The sequence below is a fragment of the Amblyomma americanum genome, chromosome 6 (assembly GCF_052857255.1).
Source record: "Amblyomma americanum isolate KBUSLIRL-KWMA chromosome 6, ASM5285725v1, whole genome shotgun sequence".
In the NCBI taxonomy this organism is placed as follows: Eukaryota; Metazoa; Arthropoda; class Arachnida; order Ixodida; family Ixodidae; genus Amblyomma; species Amblyomma americanum.
The window spans coordinates 97,909,988-97,932,037 of NC_135502.1; the positions used below are offsets into that span (position 1 = coordinate 97,909,988).

General features: G+C 50.8%; 1 protein-coding gene across 1 annotated transcript in view; it reads right to left on the reverse strand.

The window, feature by feature from the left end:
- Positions 1-22,050, reverse strand: part of LOC144094868 (uncharacterized) — a 50,022-nt gene that overhangs the window by 22,439 nt on the left and 5,533 nt on the right. The window contains exon 2 of the mRNA XM_077628745.1: positions 5,958-6,591. Coding sequence (XP_077484871.1) covers positions 5,958-6,591 — 634 coding nt within the window. The remainder of the gene's footprint in view (positions 1-5,957; positions 6,592-22,050) is intronic.

The window sequence follows — 22,050 nt, forward strand, 5'->3', positions numbered from 1 at the left end:
CGGGCTGCTCTAAAGCGGAAATAGCTTCGAGAATTCGGCCCCTAACTTGTTGATGCCACGCAGCTGTTGTTTCGTGGGTGAGGTCTTGTATCGACCTCAACCTGCATGCAGTCTGTAGTGCCACAATTGTTAGACAAGACATACTATATACTATCGGAACTACCCCTGTCCGTTTCCTTCACAACACTGTTGTTTAACTGCACCGTCAAGCCATCAGTGCTCTCACTATTGTAAAAAAAAAAAAATTACGCGATGGCAACCTCTATATTATCAAAGAAAAAGGACAACTAGCTGCCCCAGTCTCCACTGGGCATATGTGTACAGTAAGACGTTAGTTTGTTTTATGGGATTTAACGCGCCAAAGAGACACAGGTTATGAAGAAAGCCGTAGTAGAGGGTGGTGAAATTTCGACCACCTAGGGTTGTATAACATGCAAGTACATCGCACGAGCCTCCTTAGCATCTCGCCTCCATCGCAATGCGACCGCCGCGGCCGAGATCGAACTCGCGTCTTTTGGCTCAGCAGCTGAGCACCATATCCGCTTAGCCACCGCGGCTGCCAGTAAAACGTTACGAAAGACAGACGCACAAGAGGTCGCGAAAGCATGACGGGGCAGGCAGCGCTCTGTCCTGTCGTACCTTAGCTGCGCAACCTGCCCTGTTGTAGCTTTGTCTTCAATTTCATCTCGCGATTTATGTTGCATGACGAGCACAGAGCGTACAACCGGCCGCAAAAGCAGGACAGGAGAGGTTGAGCCCTTTCCTTTCGTCCCTGTTTCCTGCGTTCGTGGCCGGTTGTGCCTAGCGTATTGGGATGCAGATCCAGTCTCCGCTGGACAGGACAGGTTGCGCCCTTTCCTGTCCTGTCTTCGCAGTGTTCGGCCGTATCCTTGTCCTCCGTCCTGCCTATATAATTGCACCTGGGTAAGTTATATGACAGGGATCTATACATGCAGTTCTCAGTAATAAACACACTTAGACGTGTTAACTTCATTGCTGAAAACATACTTCTTGCCTGCAAAGATCAAATAACGAGAATGAAAACCGAGCTGCGAGAAGCCGTTAATGTGGTTCGTCAGTACATCTTGAATGATATCTAAACAAGCTGTAGCTGCAGCGCTTAATTTACACCACAAAAAATTCGCGGCCACCAACGACTATACGAAAGACGAGTAGACGCGTTGACAGGAGTGAAAAAAGGGTGTGCCTTGAAACAAGAAGGACCCTACTTCCTCGTCTTCGTCCTTGTCTCTTTGCGCCGAGGGAAGACAAAGTATCGTATTCTTATGATCACAACAGCCCTCGACTATTGCGGTTACTTCCGTGAATCCTTGTCTGCATATAGGAGGATCCCTCTCCGGGGCACCAAACGGACGAGCTGCTAAACGCTCCCTAACTCGTTTAAGCAGTTACGCCCCTCAAGAATCCATCAAAGTTAGAGAGAAAGAGAGCGCCGCCGAGCGTCCAAACTCAGCAACTGCTGTGGTGAGAACCACGCGCACTCCGCAGATAACGCCTTCGATCCAACACTTCCGTTACACGCTGCGCGAATGAGTCATCATCAGCGCCAACGACTCTGCCGTGGGCCCCATCACTCGGCAAATGCTTTTACGAGTAGCCATTGGATCGGCCGTTAGAGTGGGGAAATCAATACACCATCGCCCCGCGAAGCGGCGCCCGTTTTCACACGGTATGGCCGTTCGAAGCGGCAGCACGAAAGGCTATGCGGCATGGTAGCGCCGCGATGTGCTTGAACGGCAGCAGGCCTCCAGCGCGGACCTCGGAGGCGCGTAGAACAACGGCGGTTCATGGGAAAGCGGCCCTGGTCTCGCGTTTAGCGCATACGTGCGCGCGCGAAAAGAGCAAGGTGTTGCCGCCTTCCTTCGTGGCATGCTCTCCTGAGGCTCACACAATGGGCCATCAGGAGCCGCTCCGCTGCGGCCCCGCGTGCGAGCGGAGCCAAGACGCGAGCGTACTGCTGCGCGCGCAGAGGGCAATGCCGGGGCGCAAATCGCGTCGCGATGTACACAGACGCCGCGGCGGCGCCGAACTGAAATGTTTCGCGCGCCGAGCCGGTCGGAGAGGTGACTCGCTACCTCGTTGTCGGCTTCTAAATGGCCTGCGCTCTGCGTGTTCGCAACGAGCCGTGGGCGTCGACGCGTGACCGCCCGATTAGGCCTCGCAGTTCGGCGTGGCCGCTCAGAGAAGCCGCCGACGCTGCCGGTTAGCCGCCTGCGGCAGCAGCTTGTCGCTCGCCGATGAAAGCCCACGCAACTGTTGGGAATGCTCGCAAAATGCCGCGCCCTGCGACCAGGCCCTGAGAACGTCGGTGCTCTCGAGTCTTGCGAGCCCGGCGTTATTACTGAATGCCTTTCCGCGAGTGTATCGCCATCTCTTATCGTGCAATCCCGTAGTGCATTCCATTCGTGTCTATTCTGTGCAAGCTGCCAAGCGGTGCTTCGTGACGGACGTAAGCGCACGGAATTGCTGTGCAGCGGACACGTCATTCTGAACAGTTGCTTGGGACTAGTCCTTTTGACCACAAAGTCACTTTGACCTTGCGTTTTCCGCGCACAGCGTTGCGATTATGGCATGTAGTAAGCCTGTCGTCCACAAAATAACAGTCCTGCCGCAGAGAACCATGACAACGGTGCGCAGTTGGGCTCCCGGATTCGAAGTGACACGCAAGAGGCGGCGCTATACAAGGCATGAAGAAACATGGTTTAGTTTGGTTTATTGGGGTTATCGTCCCAAAGCGACTCAGGCTATGAAGGACGCCGTAGTGAAGGGCTACGGAAGTTTCGACCACCTGGGGCTCTTTAACGCGCACTGACATCGCACAATACATCGGACTCTAGAATTTCGCCTCCATAGAAATTCCGCCGCCGCGGCCGGGATCGAACCCGCGTCTTTTCGGGTTAGCTGCCGAGCGCCGTAAGCACTGAGCCACTGTGGCAGCTAGAAGGCATGAAACAAGCATGGCACATTAACAATCAGGTTAAAAATAAACATGCAGGGAATTTCTCTTACGATTCTATACGATTCCCTCCCCTATTTCGTTTTCTTTTACGCAACCCTATCGCCGCGTTAGTATCACAGCAACGTCGAAGGCTGCCAGTATCGAAGCGACCGCGCGGATGCAGTCTGGCGTGGGCTCCCTCAACGAACTCCCAGGAATCGTTCAAGCCCGGCATATTTATTTTCAGAACGATCACACGAGTACGGTCTTCGTTCCGTTACGAAACTAATGGAGGCAAAATGCGGAAAGAACATCAATCTTCCTACAACTGACCATGCATGCGGGGACGCATGCGCACAAAGTAAACATTTTTTTTTCTACGCACAAAAGAACGAGGGAAAAAAGAAGCTGCCGTGGCTAAAAACAAAGCAATAATAGCACGCGGAAGGGAGGCGCGAACGGGAGGGGGGTATTTCCATAAACCTGCTCCGGTATTCAGCACCTTGACGAGGATCTACTCGCAGAACAAGCAGCGCGCCCGCATCGATGCCAGGTCCGAGGAGGAGGAGGAGAGGGGGCCCGAGCACAGAGCGCATCGATGAAGAAAATAAAAGGGAAGCAGCAAGAAGGCCGCACGGATCACGCCGCATCCCGCGCGGGTGATGGCCGGGCAACGAGGTGGTGCCCCACGCTCTCCCAGGCGGCAGCTCGTTGCCTTCGACAGCCCCGGGGCGACGAGCGCCGGTAATGGTTCGGGCGTGTTGTTGGCCTGAAAGCAAACAGGCGCCGACAGGCTCCGGAAAGAGAAACGGCCGCTGTCGGGCCGAGTGTTAAATGCCTCTCGGCCGCACGGCCAAATTACAAGGCGCCCACCCCTACCGCGCCCCCCTCCTGTCCCCCTCCCCTCCAAGCACGGCCTGTTGGCCGCCGCTGCCGCCAACAAGGCGGCTCAATGTGTGAGCGCGTATATCGGCCGGCTTCGGACGTCCCATACGCGGACAGGCGCGCGGGTGAACAGCGTACCGCGGTCATGCGGCCACTAATCGGCCCTATGCCTGTGCCCCACGAAGAAGGCGCTATGCGAAAAATAAAAAAGAAATCGAACGTCTCAACACCGCTTAGTATGTGTATATACAAGGCGTATATGCGTGCGCAAGCCTGCTCAGCGTCGAGTGAGCGAACACGAGGCGAACGCTTGGGGGTGTATATATATGTGCAAAGCGAGTCTATGGCGGGCATATCCTGCATTTCTCGCGCCTCGTATTGCTCGTACTACCGCCTATGTGAGGGCGCTAATGTGCTGAGCGGACTGCGGGGTCGGCGCTGGTTTTCCAGCGCCCGCCACCCGGCCAGGTGAAAAGTAAACGATTACGCGCCGACGCCAACGCCGCCGAGGGTGCGATTTCGCGCATGCGAATGTGGGTCTGGGAGTTCGCGCGGCCGACAAATTGGTATCCGTAAACACTCCACCTCAAGAGTCCCCCTAATACCCCCCCCCCCCCCCCCCAGCTCCCCACGCAAATACAGGACGAACGCATTATCCCCTCTCGCAAGGATCACGTTTGTTCTTTTAGCAAGGTGATCCATTATTTAGGCGCTAATGCACGAGACGCTGCCGCGGGGGTGTCTGCGTCATTATGTAAAAACCGGCACGGCACCATTGTTAGCGCCAATGCAAATGGCTGCACTGGCTCTCAACTGCTGGCGCCGAGCGCTGGCATTGGATTGCTGTGGGTGCAGCTGTTGGCTAGAGACCATGGGCATACGGTTAATTTCGCACAAGGCTGATTCAACAAGTCACACGTGAACGAATTAACTCGCATGTCGTCAGAAGTTGCTATATTCAGTCTTAAACTTCTATAGCAGCACCGCAGACACCATTCGCACCGCCAGCAGGTCCCTTCCTATATAAGAAGTGAAGAACTCGAAAAACTGCCTTCTCTGGCTTAAAGCCGCGCGGTATCATCGAACCTATGAGGAGCAGTAACAAGATCCTTTCCGCACCAACTACCCAGAGCCGGAATATGGAGCACTCTACTTAATTTCCAGCCTAAAATCCCCACAGGCCCACTTCACGCTGCTAATTCCCTCAAAAAAAAAAGCTATCGCCACAATTGCAGCCAGTAAAAAACCCTCTGCAACTTAAATTAGCAGCAAGCGCAGGCGTTTGAGCAGCATAATGAGAAACACGCGTATTTTACACAACCCTGCAGTAAACTTAATGAACCCATGGAGAAATACATTGCAGAAAGGATCCGTTTGAATGAATGCTTTATATACTCAATAAATGACACCAAACAGCCCGAAGCATCTGCAGTGCCGCAAAAAATGTATTCCAATACTCCGCTAGGAAGCGGTGCTTTAAAGGCTTCAGGCCCAATAAACAAAAGGTCGAAACATGCTTCCTGCTTCATTGCAAGCGGAACGCTGAGTTTGTTCACACAGAACAACGACACTTCACTCTTGAGACTCGAAGATTGTTGACCCCGTTTCGTTACCACCATAATGTGCCCACTATGGAACAAAGGTCCCTCCCGTTAAAATTCGATTAACTAGCTTGTTCTCTGCCGGTTGTGGCAAACCAATCCCCACAAACTTCGTAATCTCATCTGCCCAACTCACGTCCGCCCCCTTCTATGTTTTCCACCTCATTAAATCAACTTCGTTATCAAGTAAATGATCATGCGTTAAATGCATCTCTAACTTTATCTATACACCCGCTTCCATAAGCCACGGTGGCTGAGTGGTTATGGCGCTCGGCTACTCGCCCGAAAGACGCGGGTTCGATTCCGGCCGCGGCGGTGGAATTTCGATAGAGGCAAAATTCTAGAGGCCCGTGTACTGTGCGATGTCACTGCACGTTAAAGAACCCCAGGTGGTCGAAATTTCCGGAGCCCTTCGCTACGGCGTCTCTCATAGCCTGAGTCGCTTTAGGACGTTAAACCCCCATAAACCAAACCAAACCCGCTTCGATAAGTGGGTATAAGCGTCCACTCACCCCGGGCCCTTGGGTTCTGAAGCCTGCTGCTGCTGCTGCTGGTTGCGCAGGGCCACCCTGTTCACGTGCACCGGGATGGGAACCACGATGCGCGGCGCGTCCGAGTGCTGCTGAGGTCCGCGTCCCGCTGTGAGGCCCGCCTTGACGCGCTTCCACTTGGCGCGCCGGTTCTGGAACCATATCTTCACCTGGACCTCGGTGAGCTGGAGCGCGTGCGCAATCTGCGACCGTTCCGTGAGCGACAGGTACTTCTTGGAGTGGAACTCCTTCTCCAGCTCCAGCAGCTGCTCGCTCGTGAACGCCGTGCGCCGACGCCGGCACTGCTGTTGCTGCTGTTGGTGATGGTGATGTTGCTGCTGCTGCTGCTGGGACGCGGACTGAGCTTGGCTGTGGCCGTGGGGAGCCTGGTGGTGCGCGGTGGGTGCGACGTGGCCGTTGCGTTTCTCGGTGGAATCTGAGCGCCCCAGGAGGCGGGCCTCGGCCGCGGCAATGAGGCTCGAAGACCGCGGGCTCCCGGCGCCGTCGTGGAGAGGACCGCAGTCGCCGTCACTGTCGGAGGCCGCGGCTGAGTCGCCCGCCGTGTGACACCAGGCCAGCGGGGACGGCGGGCAGCTGGACACCGGGGACGCGTCACCTGGAGAGTAGACATTCAAGTCGAGTTCGCATACTTCTGGTGTATCGAATGGGAAGTGAAACTGTTCTTATTTATTACAATCATAATAATAATCACCATACTCAGCCCAACTACGTCGACTGCGGGGCTAAGGCCACTCCCGATGACCTTCACTATTAGCCTTGTTCTGAGTCAGCTGCGGCCACCCTATCCCTTCAATCTTCCTAATTTCTTCCGCCCACTTGACTTTGTAGCCCCCAACAATATGCTGTATGAGTCTGCCTTGTCTGGAATCTACCTAACGGGAGCTTCGATTACCTTCCGCTCGCATAATGTGCCCTGCATATAACCACATTTTTGTCTTTACATATTGGTTGTTCTCACGACCTAGAGGCGGTGCCTGAAGTAAGCCAATATGGCGGCGTTACGTAGGACCCCTCCTGTGGCCTATAGGTAGAATCACGTTTGTTTTCAAATTTCCCGAAAAACTAGCGGTTGCTTGTCGATGGCGGCATTTTCGTGTGCGCCACTCTTTCGTTGCTCGTGATTTGAAAAGGAGTAAACGAGAGACAGGGATGAAAGCGCTGTCTGGCGATTGGAAAGGCCCGGCATTCGAGCAGAGCTGTACGTTTCACTGTCGAAGCTCACTTGGATGAGAATTCAACATCCATGACATCAACTATGAAAGCAAATGTACATCGAGCGAATGGCAGCGTTATATATGAGCATGTTTCCGCAACTTCCAGCAGTCGTCACCCAGTCCACTTTACGAGAATAACAAAGCACCACATTATCATACAAGCATGCCGCAAAACGGCCTGTCATTAGATACACAGTCGCGCAAAATCCTCCTTGATCTTGCCATGAGTCCGTTAGTCATACGTGCTCAGCGTATTGGATAAGGAATGACGCCTCTTATATATACATAAATCGGTCTAGTGCAAGCAAGCAGGCTTTTTTTACAAATATAGGCTTAGTGCCGGAGACGAACTGCGCAGTCATTGTTGATGATGCGTTCCACTATTTCAGGAAGGCTTCCTGTTCCCAAACGGCCTGTCATTAGATACACAGTCGCGCAAAATCCTCCTTGATCTTGCCATGAGTCCGTTAGTCATACGTGCTCAGCGTATTGGATAAGGAATGACGCCTCTTATATATACATAAATCGGTCTAGTGCAAGCAAGCAGGCTTTTTTTACAAATATAGGCTTAGTGCCGGAGACGAACTGCGCAGTCATTGTTGATGATGCGTTCCACTACTTCAGAAAGGCTTCCTGTTCCCATGCTCTCTCAGTATTGCGGGCACCAGAAAAATCACTAAACAACACTTAGCGGCTCTTGTATTTTATCCGCTCACGGATATCGACCCAACAGCGCTCCTAACGTACAGTTTTACAGGACAACTACGACAAGGAACTCAAAATGCACCGACGAAGCACTCTCAGCCGCGCATACAAATGGCACGAATGGTAAAAAAAGGCTAGCTCTTTTTTTTTTTTGGCAAAGGCTGTATTTGCTGATTTTACATGCATAAATGACTGAACTGAGGCACATACGTGATGACTTATTCAATTTTTCTTGTAAGCGGACGCGCAAAAGACAATATTTGCTCAGGTCAGAACATTAATAGTGATTGGTAGTGAACATTAGTAGTGATTAGTGTTAGGCACATAAACGCAAGAGACGATTTTGCGACGCTCTAAACGTCCGGATTAGTACTTTCCCACGAATAGTTCGCTGCGTCGCCGCAGCGTGGCGTCGATTTCGAGAAAGTCTTCGTTAGACCTTGACAAGAAACCCTTCGCTGATAGCCGCCATATTGTTCGCGGTGTTGTGCACGTGCGGCGGGCATTGAGCAAGTATCCGTGCAAGCTTTTTCAGGAGTCCGCAACAGTCAAAACAAGATGCGTTGCGACTCCTCTCTGTATGCGATATTTCTTCAAACCACTATGAGCAAATGCAGTACGTGCTAGAAATTGCAACAAATTCAAGTTTTCAAGTCAATTCAAAAGTCAAAAGCATCCTTCAGCCACACTCAGAACGCTGCTCGAATGCGAGGCCATCAGTTATATCGGTTCGTGACAAGCCGATTCCTTCCAAAGCAAAGTGTTAGCTGCCACGGTTTGCTAACGAGCCAGCCTACAATCACAATTCCGCTTTCAGCTGCCTCTTTGCCTTTCATCACTTGGAGGAGGCGGTACCTGGAGCATTTACGTTCTGATTTAACGAAAATGTAAGGGACAGCACTCCGAATATGGAACAGAAACTGTATCTTCAGTGCCTCAAACTCGATTTGTTTCCACTCCTGAGAGTGAACAATAAACGGATAAACTAACAATCGATTCTTTACCTCCGATGTTATCTCTTTCTTATCATCCATCTTGCTAAGCCGCCGGCACCAGCGATAGAGATGTCATGGCTCTGCCTGAGGCGTTCAGTAGGAGCGAAAACAATAACATTAAAGTACACTTTGCATAGAATCATTACATCGTCCGAGATCAGTACTGATTGTATCAGTGTTGCTTGGTGAGTTTTACCGACGCCTAATTTGTCGGCGTTCGGAACGAAAGCGCGCAAAACAACGCTCAAGACATTTCCAAGGTGCCACAATAAGCAAGCACGCCATTTGTTAACGGTCACTGCATACTCCTTGCCTGGGCACCTCCAGCATCACACAGTCATGCGAGCGACGACGCATCCACTAAACGAATTATTGTTTTTCAAGGTAAACAGAGCTTGGAAGCTCTTGTTGGTCCTGGAAGGCGTTAATTATGTCGCTGAATCAGCGTAAATGGTAAACGAAAGAGATAGTTCGTGAAATAAGTAACCATATTGACAGCGTTAGAAACACACTGGTCGTCCTACCTATATAGGCCGCGTTTAGTGCTTCATATATGTATTACAAGATCCAATGGCTCGAGTAACGTCGGCACAAAGCTGAATGTCTGTCCTGCAGCATGCTTCACCGCCACTCTTCAACAAGAGGTGTCAAGGCATCCACCGACGATTTAAGTAACGCACGAGCCAACAAAGGCATTGTACCCCGTTCATAATAACAGTAAACCTGCGCAGCTACGGAAGCTATTCACAGAAGCTGAAGTGCCGTTTTGGCGGTCGGCAGACATCGCTTAAGTGCACGCTTGGATGCGGGTGGACTCCTCGCCTATGAATCAGCGTCGAACTGCACGGTGGCCAGTGCCACGTCATTCACGAGATAAGAGAGCAAGCACAGCGAACCCGCGAGCAGTCACCCGAGCGGCTGCTTCACCACACACGAAGGAACGGGAAGAAAGGGCGCCGGCCGCAGAGTCTGCGAGCAAGAAGAGGTGCCCAGCGGAAGAAGAACCCCTTCCACTCGATATAATTTACTTTGCAACAGTTTCCACCTCGCGTAATAAAAAAAAGAGGCACCCTGTATAACGAGCTCGAAAACATGGGGGGTATACGCTCCCCTTCGCCTGCCCTCGCAGGGCCGAAAGCGTTCCTAATGACCGGCAGGCCGTCGCTCACTCTGCAAGGCTGGCGTGCGATTGTCGACTTCACAGCGCGCTTGGAGGCACACCAAGCGGAGACCGCGCGCTCCTCCCACACAGAAACAAGTATGAAACATTAAAATGAAAACTCGGCTCGGAGCGGCGGCGGCGGGGTCCATTAGCGGCGCTGCCTGGCGTGTCCCACGGCCGCCAGCGCAACGGAGCGTGGTTGTAGCCGCCTTACGGGGACACGCAACGCGGGAGCGAGAGTCCCCTGAGCGTCCGTTGTCGTCGGAAGGCGTGGTTCACGGCCCGGGCTCGGCGACAGCCAATGGGTCCCCCGAGCTAAGCTCGTCGTGCGCCTCCCCGCGGGGAGCAAGCGCACACATAAAGCGCGTGTACGGGGATATACTAAGGAGCATGCGCGTAACAGGTCCTAATGAAGATGTTAGTCGCGGAGACCGCACATGTTGTAACCGGCTTGGCGATGTGGACCCCGATAGCGCAATAGACTTGAGCGGTCTTTGGCTCCAAGCCGTGGGAACGGCTCTCTATATCTCTTGTAAATGAAACAGACTTTCCGTGCTCCGTGGGAGGACGAGTATTGAATCACGTCTCCTTCGCCACTATCTCGGCGCGCTCCGTTTGACTCGCCCGAACTTGGGGCGTTGGCATTTTGTCAAGTTGCTGCTCTCGACATCGTCTTCAGGGGGAAAATTGAGCCAGTTGTAGCCGAATGATGGGCTGTTGTACCAGGCAGGTGGTAATGCGGCTATGGCGCCAGGCGATGATAACGATGTGAGAATTTGATTTGCACCTTTTTTATACAACCGCCGCGGTGCCTGAGTCGTTATGGCGCTCGGCTGCTGGCCCGAAAGACGCGGGTTCGATCCAGGCCGTGGCGGTCGAATTTCGATGGAGGCGAAATTCTAGAGACCCGTGTGCTGTGCGATGTCAGTGCACGTTAAAGAATCCCAGGTGGTCGAAATTCCGGGAGCCCTTCACTACAACGTCTCTCATAGCCTGAGTCGCTTTGGGACGTTAAACCCCCCTAAACCAAACCAAACCAAACCAAACCAAATCTTTTTTATACATGAATTCTGTGGCACATTCAACAAAACCAGCCGATCCCTCTGCTGTGGGCTATTCGCCTTATTTAACAACTATTTACTAGATATATTGGCCTCCGTCACCGTTTGAAGCCCCTCATTCGAGGTGCATATTCGGCAACCTCATTGTTATACCGTTGCGCTTTTCTTGCTGGCTATACGTCCCGTTTGATCCGCCTTAAAATCATGGCAAAAAAGGCAGTGCGGTAGCATGCCTTGCATTCCTACTCTGTCCGAGCTTCCGTCATCGATGTTCGTTCATTTTTTGTTGTACTTCAGACGCGGCGGCAAAGTCAGTTCAACGACTTAGCGTAAATACGCATTTTACTACAAAAAAAAACAACAACAAGCTGAGTCGACGCTCCGCCGACGACAAGGCTTACAGAGGCATGGCCTAAAAGCTCGTGTTTAGGAACCTGTTTTTAAACTTCCAAACGGGAGCAGGTTTATACCGTCGCAAGAGGACAGAATGAAATTCTCCCGTGTCTGGTTCCGAAGCGGCCGCTTACTTTTCCTCATTTCGCGAGAAAGCATACTGGACAAGCGTGCTGTGCCGTCCCTATGCGTCTAAAGTGCAAAGACGACGCTTAGGACTTCGGGACTATAGCCGGGTCATAAACCGGAGCCGAGGTGGCAGTTGCGATGCCCCTTTCGGTAAATGAGCCCTGCATGGCGGCCAAGAGCCACATTGCGAAGATTGCTGAAGCTCTTGTAGTTAATGTTTAGGCGAACATTTCACTGCGTTAAGTGCACAAGAAACATTAATTGAAAGAGACTGCGCCGCCGAGCGTACACCTGCAAATCAATGACAATTTCATCATGGCCGGCCAAGGAATGAGTAAACTCATGACGTGGGGTGGGAGGCCCGGCTTATATAGCTGTCATTTTCAGTTTATGTAAGCCCATAGATACTTCGCCCTGGAGGAGGGAAAACTATGCACATGTTTCAAGCGGCAGCGTTAAAGGTCCCGCTCAGCGAGTAATCCGGCGTCGTCATTGTCGGCAGGGCGGCGTTAGAGAAAATAATCGCCAGAGAAGAACCCTAGGTGGACCACCTATGCGACGTGAAGGTGTGACGTCATCACAACCTCCCCACCGGACTGTGAAAATACTGGGCACCGTGGCAGACACCAGTTAAACTAATGATTGGTCGCGAAAGGTTGCTCGGGAAAAGCATTCCTATGAGTCTCGCAAATTAGTTGAAACGGACACCTGCAGGCGACACATTTCTTATTGTGTATATAGTTTGTGCATATTACTTCTCCCCCTATCCTCTCTTCCTGTCCCCTCACCTCTTTCATTTCATTTCTCCATTCTGCCTGCTATCCTTTATTTCCGCTGCCCCAGTCAGGTGCTTCAGTATCGATGGCAGATGCCGGGGCTAGCAAAAATCTTTTTCTTTCCTTTTTACTATTACTTTAATAAAAAACCACTACCACCACCACCACCAGGGGCACTAGCCCATCGCTTATCCGCTGCACCGATGCGCCCTTAGGACTCCCAGAGATTTATGAATGTAAATATAGAATGCTCAATTCCGCATATATATGGGCGTTAACACAATGCCGCAAAGGCGAAGTTTAACCGACCACTCAAGTTTTTTTTTTTCGAGTTCCGAACGTATTTCTTTCTTTCAGCCCTCCTGCTTTCCTGTTGTTTATGTGTTCCCAACAATTGCCTCTTCTTTTCTCTTACTTTCTTTTTTCACAGTCCAGTAAGAAATGCTATAAGGGAGTTCTACGCTTCTAGCCAGAACGCGGCCTTACGTCGCCGGTGGTATCCGGAAATGGCTTCCAGCACCGTACGCAGGACCCTACGAGAAATCTTGCTCTAACGAATTTCTGCCTCGCTTCCCTGATTCTCTCCATCGCATTCCAGCCGTACCATCACGTCAGGGGCATGCGAGTACGTCCGCTCAGAAGCATGTCCTTAGAAAAATGTTTTGTTGTTCCTATGCACTTTTAGTGCAATTGGAACATCAAAATGAACTCAAAGAAAGACTATATAGATGATAAAGTAGCGAGGATAAATGCTAGTTTATGTACGTCCACTTTTTGTGTTGTACACTTCCTCGAAGAAGTTGTTAATACTGCTGGTGTTAACGCGTGATATGAATGAAAAGTAAGACACATACTGGCCAGCAGACGGTTTGCGGCTGCGTTCTTTATTTTGAAAAAGCAGCAGGCGCGTCTGTACACTAAAGGCATGTTTTGTGACTGAAATTGAACCTCGCTTCGTTTCGATGCGACGCGTAGTACTCCCAATGACGCCTGAGGCCAGCGTGCATGCGTCGTATTCGTGTTATCTCACTTAATTTTATTCAGGCCACGTTCTAGCAGGCATCGGTTAACAATATTAGTGTAGAGCCATCTTTGCTCTCGCTATAGCCCGGAAATTTTCGCTGATATAAGCAGGAGTAACGCAGAGATGCCGCAGCTTAAGACCCCATCTCAAGATTTACTGGTATGCCGCCGGAAGTGATAGCTGCAGACGCTTTACTAGACCGAATACGCGCAGGTTCGGCTCGTACGTACCCCAGCGTGGATGCATAAGACGGGCCTGGCATTGCCTCCGCTGTATTGTTCACGTTGACGAGTGCGGTGATGTGGAACATTACCTCATGTGCTGCCCAGATTGCAACGCGGAAAGGTGTGCATGTTCTATACTCGCTTCCCTGAGAAGGGCATGAGCGGCGCACTCTTCCTTTCGAGATCTTCACGGAAAAAGCCACTCAAAAGAGGGAACATAGCAGAGACAAGGCACACACTACGACGGCTGGCACACACACAACGACTGGTCGTCGTGTGTGTCGTCGTGTGTGTGCCAGCCGTCGTTGTGTGTGCCTCGTCTCTGCTATGTTCCGTCTTTGGCTCTTTTCGTGAACATGTACCAAGTGACCCATGGAGATTTCAACTCTATACTTCAAGACCTTTTTTACCCGCGGCGACACCACTCATACAGAAAGGAGGCTCACTGCCATTTTCTAAAATTCCTTCGAGACTGTGACCTGGAGTCTAGACCCTGACAGCAGCAACTGATGACTACTGTGGGGATTGTGCACATGCCGCCGTGATCGCAGATTTGTGTGCCGAAAATTGCCGGTTTTAATTAACGTCTAAGTGCCACTATACGTTGGAGGAATCGCAGGCAGAACATTTGCTAGGCTAATCCCATCAGTAGCTAACAACCTTAACGTTAGCTGATAAAGCGGCGCATTTAACAATGGGTGTACAAGACGCCTCGCATCCGTATTGTATCGGCCAAACGAACATGCGGACTTACGATAGAAGAAATGTCGGGAAATCACGTATCAGTTTAATGCACCACAAGCTCTAAGCATTAGGCCCTTGCATCGCAGATGTCAGCTGTACACATAGACCTCCATCGCGCGAGGCAGATGTCGAAACCACCTCCGTGTGTGCTTTTGGAATCCGGTTCCGCTGCCCGCTCCACCACACTAGCGCGGAGTACGCGCAACAGCTCAGTGAGCAATGCGGCGACGCAGAAGGAGTCCTCATTGGAAAAGTGTATAGGTGAGCACTCCTGCAGGCGCTCGAGCCATGTGCTGCGGAGAAAATGAGTGAAAATTTAAACCAGCTGATCTTTAGAGGCAAGGGGTTTCTGTTTTCACTATTCGTATGTGTATCCCGCCGTGCTCCTGTGAGAGTATTATCTTTCGAAATTATGCAGCCGCTGCTTTAAAAATTTGCCTCCCTTCCTCAGCAGAGCCCCGCTCGAGTTCTCACCTCCGTATACTAATGACTTCCGTGCAAGCTATTTATGGCGTTCTGTGTAGGCAAGGAGGACAGCAAGCTTCGGGCAATCGTCATGATAGCGCACAACACTTTTTTGGCGAGCAAGCCCACAGGCTTGCATAAAAGCTCCTAGTGACAAACGGCCCAGAAAAGAAAGCCGCACACTTTAGAGCTTAACGCTAGTTCCACAAGGTGGTTCGGAAGCCGCGGTGGACTGGACAAACACTCGCATGCAAGGCACGCGAATATAATGGTCCTGTCTGTTGGCGACAAGAGCCATTAGCGACGCGTTGGAATGCAAGCTCGTTTAACGAGCCGTTGCACGCGAACGGGCCTGTATATATGAGCAGCTCGTCGCGTTACACGCTTCCATCAGGGCCTGCACTCGCTTCTCACTCACAGCGGTGCATGCTTTCAAGTGCTTCGCATTCGAGCGTCATCATTTCAAGCGAATGCGCTTCCATGTGCAGAGAAACACTCGCGAAAGCGCCTATACTTAGCTTGGGTGTCACTGACGGCTCTCCCCTGTGCAATCGGTGTGGAGCTCGCGTTGGCGCCAGCGCGATGACTTCATTCTCGCATACATGCGGTTTCGTGACACGCATGATTGGACTATTGATCGCTGCTTTTAGGCGGCGCATGCGCAAGTAACTGGTATATACGTGCACGAAGCACTGCGTGCACCAGTTTGTTGTGCCTCTTTACGCATTTTCTTTGTTTTTATAGCGGTGCAGTGCGCAGCACACTCACAACAGCTTATTTAACTACGCATATGCATCAGTGGCGTTAGTCACACGCGTTTTTCGTACACACACTTAACGGCGCCCGTAGCAATGCCTCCAGTAGCAGCAATTGTTAGGTCCCTTTGGCTTGCGTCATGAAGAATACAGACTGCGAGCGAAGGGCAACCATGATGAGTTACGTTAACTACAGTGACGCAAGCACAAGATGAAAATTATACTGGGAGACTACGTGATAAGACACCGGGCCCACGCTACTTGCCGATCGCCTCGTTTTCTTCTAAAATGCGTAATAACCCTGCGATAAGGTGTTTTCAGGACCGGTGACAAGTCGAGGAGCACTATGCATCGCCTGGAAAGAATACGTGACGTTCTGACCTGCAGGGAAGGCGTATAATGGTCGAGGTTTTGTTGACATTTTTAACGGACGACATCCGCGGAAAGTGACACAATTACACATTTCGCTCGTTCACTTTTTTTTTTTGGTAACTTTGGAGGGAGTCGCTTTGGAAGGCATCTAGAAATATTTGTTGCACAGCGTCATTACCACAGTTCTGGCAATGGCTTCCTACTCGGGCAGTGACGAAGGAGCCGTCTGTGGCAGCCGGGAGTTGAATGAAATGGGGAAAGTAAGCTGCCTAAGCATATTTCCCTCGCGACGTTCCACAGCACTAATGCGTGCAAAATCAGCCAGAACAACCGCTGTTCGAGCTCGTAGCAAGCTGAGAGCCGACTTCGAAACCAAATACAGGCGGCCAGTCGACCTGCAGATATTGACAACTGCGTTGCAACAACTCGCGACTTTTCAGCGTACTGGAAGTTCGCACGACGCCTTGTTTCGCACAGTGCGCCGCTTACCACGCCGCATGTATACAACCACTCGATCCACAATGCAGCAAGGGCGGGCAATTACATCGGCCTCCTCAGTCAACCTAATGCGCCTATGCTTAGGCATTCCTATTTGAAGTATACATATGCGAAGTTCTCCAATATCTGCGGCTCTCATTAAGCCCTTATCTCTCTACCCCACGTGCAAGAACACGCCACTGGCTGTGTACCCGAGCAGTGCGCGGTACTCAGGCTGATCGAGCGGCTCGTGTTTGGCTGCCAACGAGCGTTACTCCGCCCAATTAATGCGGCGTAGCCGCAGCAGCACGACCGCGAAATCACGAAGTCGCCGCGAGTGTGTGTGTGTACGTACATATATGCACGCGAGCACGCGCGTGAAGCGGAAGCTTGTCCACGCGCCGGGTTTTCGCGTCAATTATCCGCAATTATTGCCTTCGCGCGCCCGAACGGAAGGCAAGAACCCGATGCGGCTCGAGCGTGAATATGCGGCAATTTTTCAGGAGCTGCCGTGAAAGGAACTTGTCTGACCAGAAGTGGCCGCTCAAGTTGTGCACGTGCTTCGTCGATTTTGGTGTGTGTGCGTTTCAAGCATGCTGTGCGCGCTCCCTGGGTCATCAATGCGATTCGTATCCGGTCTTTGATTTCCCGCGACGGGTTTCCTCTGTGAACATTAGACACGTACACGATTTCGATTGTGGCAAGCAACTACACGAACTGCTTATTCTCAGATATCAGGTGACTGGAAAAGATGCCGCTGGGCGCAGGCATGCATGCCGGATACACTTATAATGGTCTTCTACTCTGCTGTTTGGGCTTTGTAGTGGAATTGGCAAAATAACAGCTAGCCGCCGCGGTGGCTCAGTGGTTAGGGCGCTCGACTACTCATCCGGAGTTCCCGGGTTGGAACCCGACCGCGGCGGCTGCGTTTTTTATGGAGGAAAAACTCTAAGGCGCCCGTGTGCTGTGCGATGTCAGTGGACGTTAAAGATCCCCAGGTGGTCGAAATTATTCCGGAGCCCTCCACTACGGCACCTCTTTCTTCCTTTCCTCTTTCACTCCCTCCTTTATCCCTTCCCTTACGGCGCGGTTCAGGTGTCCAACGATATCTGAGACAGATACGGCGCCATTTCCTTTCCCCAAAAACCAATTATTATTATTATAAATCACAGCTGCTGCGAATACGTGTACTGTGAGAAGAGAGAGCTGCTTAAGATATTTCTTCTGATGCGCTCCATGCAGCGCGAGGGTTCCGCACGTTAAACACTGCGGTTTACGCTTTATCGGAGTGATTATATACAGCAACGTGTTACGCATGAAACTTTAAGCAACAGACTCCGTGTTAAATGAACCACTCAGACTGATTACACAGGCTCGCTAATTGCGGCAAACAGTCAGGTTCTTGGCAGATCGAATGGAAAGAGACGTTGCAGATTACTGCAGCAGAGATGGGATCATTGCCAAGTCGCGTGCGCGGCTTTTTTTTCTGTTTCTTTGGCATTCTACGTCACTGCAGTAAAATGGAACTGAACTTACGCGGACACCGCTAAAGCACAAGTCTGATGACTATTCTTTTGATGACACGCTCAAAGCCAGCGTATTGGCATGGATGTACAAATGGCACTCCGAACATTCCCCCAAAACATTGTTTGCAGCATCTCTGTCTTCTCCTTGAGCTTTAGTGAAGTAAATTAGATGCTGCCCTCAAAATTACATATGTAGCAATTGCATACGTTCGCAGGTGGTCTTGTATGCAAGAGTGGAAGGACTTCAGAGGAAACAAAATTGCGCTCCAGTTCAGTGATACAAAAAGGTAAAAACAAATTGAACGCACTCTACGCTCAGCTGCCGGCCCGAAAGACGAGGGCTCGATCCTGGCCGCGGCGGTCGAATTTCGATGAAGGCGAAATTCTAGAGGCCCGTGTGCTGTGCGATGTCAGTGCACGGTAAAGAACGCCAGGTGGTCGAAATTTCCGGAGCCCTTCACTACGGCGTCTCTCATAGCCTGAGTCGCTTTGGGACGTTACCCATATAAATCAAATCAAATCATAGTACTCTACGCGATTTCTCGCGCTTTCGAGAATAGCATGCAACGACCGTTAGTCCCCGGAGACTAAACGTTTACCCCTCGGTGGCAAAGAGACGAAGGGAGGAACGAACATCATTCCACTTCCCGCTTTCATGTTCTGCTCCGCTGTGAGTCGCCGACTCTGATGGCATATGTTTGTTGCTATTTGATATTGCGGCCCTTTGTAATCGAACTCTGTTACAGTACGCATCAAGTGAGGATATAATCAGATAAAGTCGTTTATTAGCAACAGCACCGTGCACTCTGCGCGCAGGCCAATGCCCCTGCTTTAGGAAAGTCTTGGTTACATCGCACCGATCGGCATCTGAGAATACGGCGATAAGTACACGACGCTTTTCGAAACGTGTAATGAGATGAGTTGCCTGGCGCGCATAAATGATGCACTCAGTTTCATTTTCTTGCTGTTTGTATACATATGAGTTTATACTCTCTGGCAGCGAACCGCGGTGTCCTAAAGTGGCAGACACCCTGTCGTCGTCGCGGCACCGTTCACACATACGTCGCCACTCGGCCGTTTTTAAGACGAGGCCATATACAGCCGCTGCGACGGCTATAGGAATGAAGGTTGCGATGTTTCGGCGCCGAGTGGCATCGAGTAAACGGTGCCGCGATCACGGCAGGGCCGGCTCCCTTACAAAAATGGTCTGTAGACAGTCTATAGACTTCTTATAGACTTTGTTGCCGGCTTATAGATATTTCGTTTCGTCTATTCATAGTCTATAGACTGTGTATAGACAAAAGTCTACTAAATGTGTATGGCCATAAATCTATAGATTGTCTATAGACTGTCAATAGGATTTGTATTGCCTATAGACTGTTATCTAAGGTTTGTCTATAGACAGTCTATAGACTGTCTAAAGAAATTTTTGTAAGGGCATGCCCGCCCGCCTGTCAATGCACAATTTAATACACATACTGCCCAACCGTCAATGCACAAACGGGTCGATCACGGTTTTCGTGCGATGAACGCCGTTTAAATCCGTCGTCTATGTCCTGAGGCCAATCAGTTGCGGAAGCGTATACGGCGATAAGACAACCACACAGTGCGCAGATAATGGCAACACGTTCGATAAATCGGGACCGGGCCCCACTTACCTCTTCCATGCTCCATGTACGCCTAAAACCCCTGTATTCGGCAGGCTGAAATGTTTGTAGCAGTGGCATAGTGGATAGCTCGCCTGGCTCCGAAAGGACGATTTTGACAGCGGTTCTATTCCCACCGCGAGCGCGGAAGTTTTTTTTTAAATTATTTTTGAGATGTAGCCCACTTCTCAAGAACTGTTGCACTCCTACGTTGTCCGCTGCGGACAAACAGTTCCACCCTAAGGGATTATATGTTCAGGCCTAAAGGTTAACCCCTTTAGTCCCGTGTATAAGACTAGTGGTTTTGGCAAGTCTTCTCGTCCCTGATACGACCAACCTCTATTTTTTTCTTTTCATCCGAAATGATGAATAATCGCTTAGTCTTTGCTCCCATAACTGAAAATTCATGGCTGCAGAGGCACACCAGCCAGTTCCGAAAACCTGAATTGATCGCAGCTGGTCCGGTGAGGCATAATAGGGTGGAGAGTTCTTAAGCACCCCGTGTTCTGGGAGCTGAACGAGCACATGCGTTCGTACCCTTTCGATATGATATGACGGTGGTATGCACAATCTTTTGCACGACTTCTGGCAGCTTTCTTTTTTTGTGTGTGAATCGAAGTGTGAGACAGCGTCATACAGGAAAGCTCGTAGAAATCAGCGCGCGCCTCTGAACGGTGAGTGAGTGAGAAAAATCGGCGTTGGTTTAGCTCTGGTTAAACCTGGAGTGACGCGATAGCTACAGCTGGCCGAGTGTAACTTGGTCACGTGACCAACCACGTGACGAACCACGTGAACAGCCACGGTGCCGCGCCGCCGGCAGCTGCTCCGCTCCACCTGACAGCGTGGCGGCGCAGCCACGCTGAAGGCTCGAAATGCTAGCGTAATCTAGCTATCCGTACAAAATATTTAATGCAGATAATATATCAAGCTTAGTTGGATGGACCGTCATTCCAGGAGCCCGCTGGCTTTTGCCGCCGCTCTTGCCCGGTTCACCAGCAAAAGCTGGTCTTCCGAGTGTGAGCAGGACAGCGCCGCCTCCCATGTCCTCATTTGATGGGCTATCGATTGTAGCAATATCTTTATTGTTCTGACATGCGCTTTCTATGTGGTACAAAGCAGCCCCTTCGCCGCAGAATGCGCAGTGCGGGTCGTGCGAATTTGGAACTATTTAGATCATTTGACTGGGTTGATGTAAGGATTTAATTGACTGCAATTTCCTAAGGATGACCCCTTGCTCCCTGCTTAGATTTTGATCTGGTGCCGTATACTTTCCATGCTAATATAAAATGTTGGAGTGATTCATTACAGCTTAATAACAGCTCTGAACAATTATGTTCCCGCACTTTTGGGGGGAAGCAGAGGTAATAGCGCGCGGCATGCAGCGGCGTGAGCGCCTTCGTTTCCAACATCCGCAGGGTGTCCTGAGGTCCATAGCACTCTGGACTTAAAGTCCTTGTCTTACTTTAGAGAACGATCAACAAAATTGACTGACGCTGGATTTTTTTTCTTCAGAGAGAACAGTACAGAGCTCAACTCACAGCGAAACAAAACTACTATCTGTAAATTTATAGCTGCTGTCTTGGCGACGTGGCATCCCAAGAACACGAGCACTGATGTCCAGACGACATGTTACAGAAATGACCACGCAAAGAATTAGCCCTAGCCACAGAAAGAGCTATCCGCATAGTCTGACTAATGCTACAGACGTTGACCGAGAATAGGAAAAGGATCGCAAACAAAATAATAATAATAAACACACCGCGCTACCAGCTGCGCTTGCGGTATACGAAACATGCATCATTCAGGAATGAAAATCGCTCCAAAATGCTGCTTAAATCCTGCAGCAGTGACACTGTATTAAACGGGGCCATCAAGCCGCGGTGCTGCTGCGGAGCTCGTGATTGACACGATCGCATTTGACATCCAATAGCTCTCATTTGTGGCAGTGCTTTCTATATATGCCGGCTTACATGTCCCATTCGGCGCTAAATTATTTGCTATTCTGCAGTACTAAATTCTAGAGTAAACTCCAGAGTTTCACACATGAATGTTTACTTCGGAAGTGAGGCGGCGTACGTTTTTTGCGCAGTTATTTTCTACGCCGCTTTAAGGCTGTTCTATCTGCTCATGCTAAGAGGCTAAGAGCAAAAAGGCGTATGAGAACACTTTACGCTTACTGCCAGTCGCATAAATAGATTAGCTATGGACGCTTTTTGTTCCTATTGGCCACGAGAGACCCATGATCACGATGGGATCCCATGGACACGGCAGACTCATATTTCTATCCCTATCTTTTCCCTTTCACTCCTTTCATCTCCCTCTCCATGTGTTTAGGGAAGCCATGCAGGCCATGGAGGTATTACTCTTGTTTACACTTCGCGCCTTT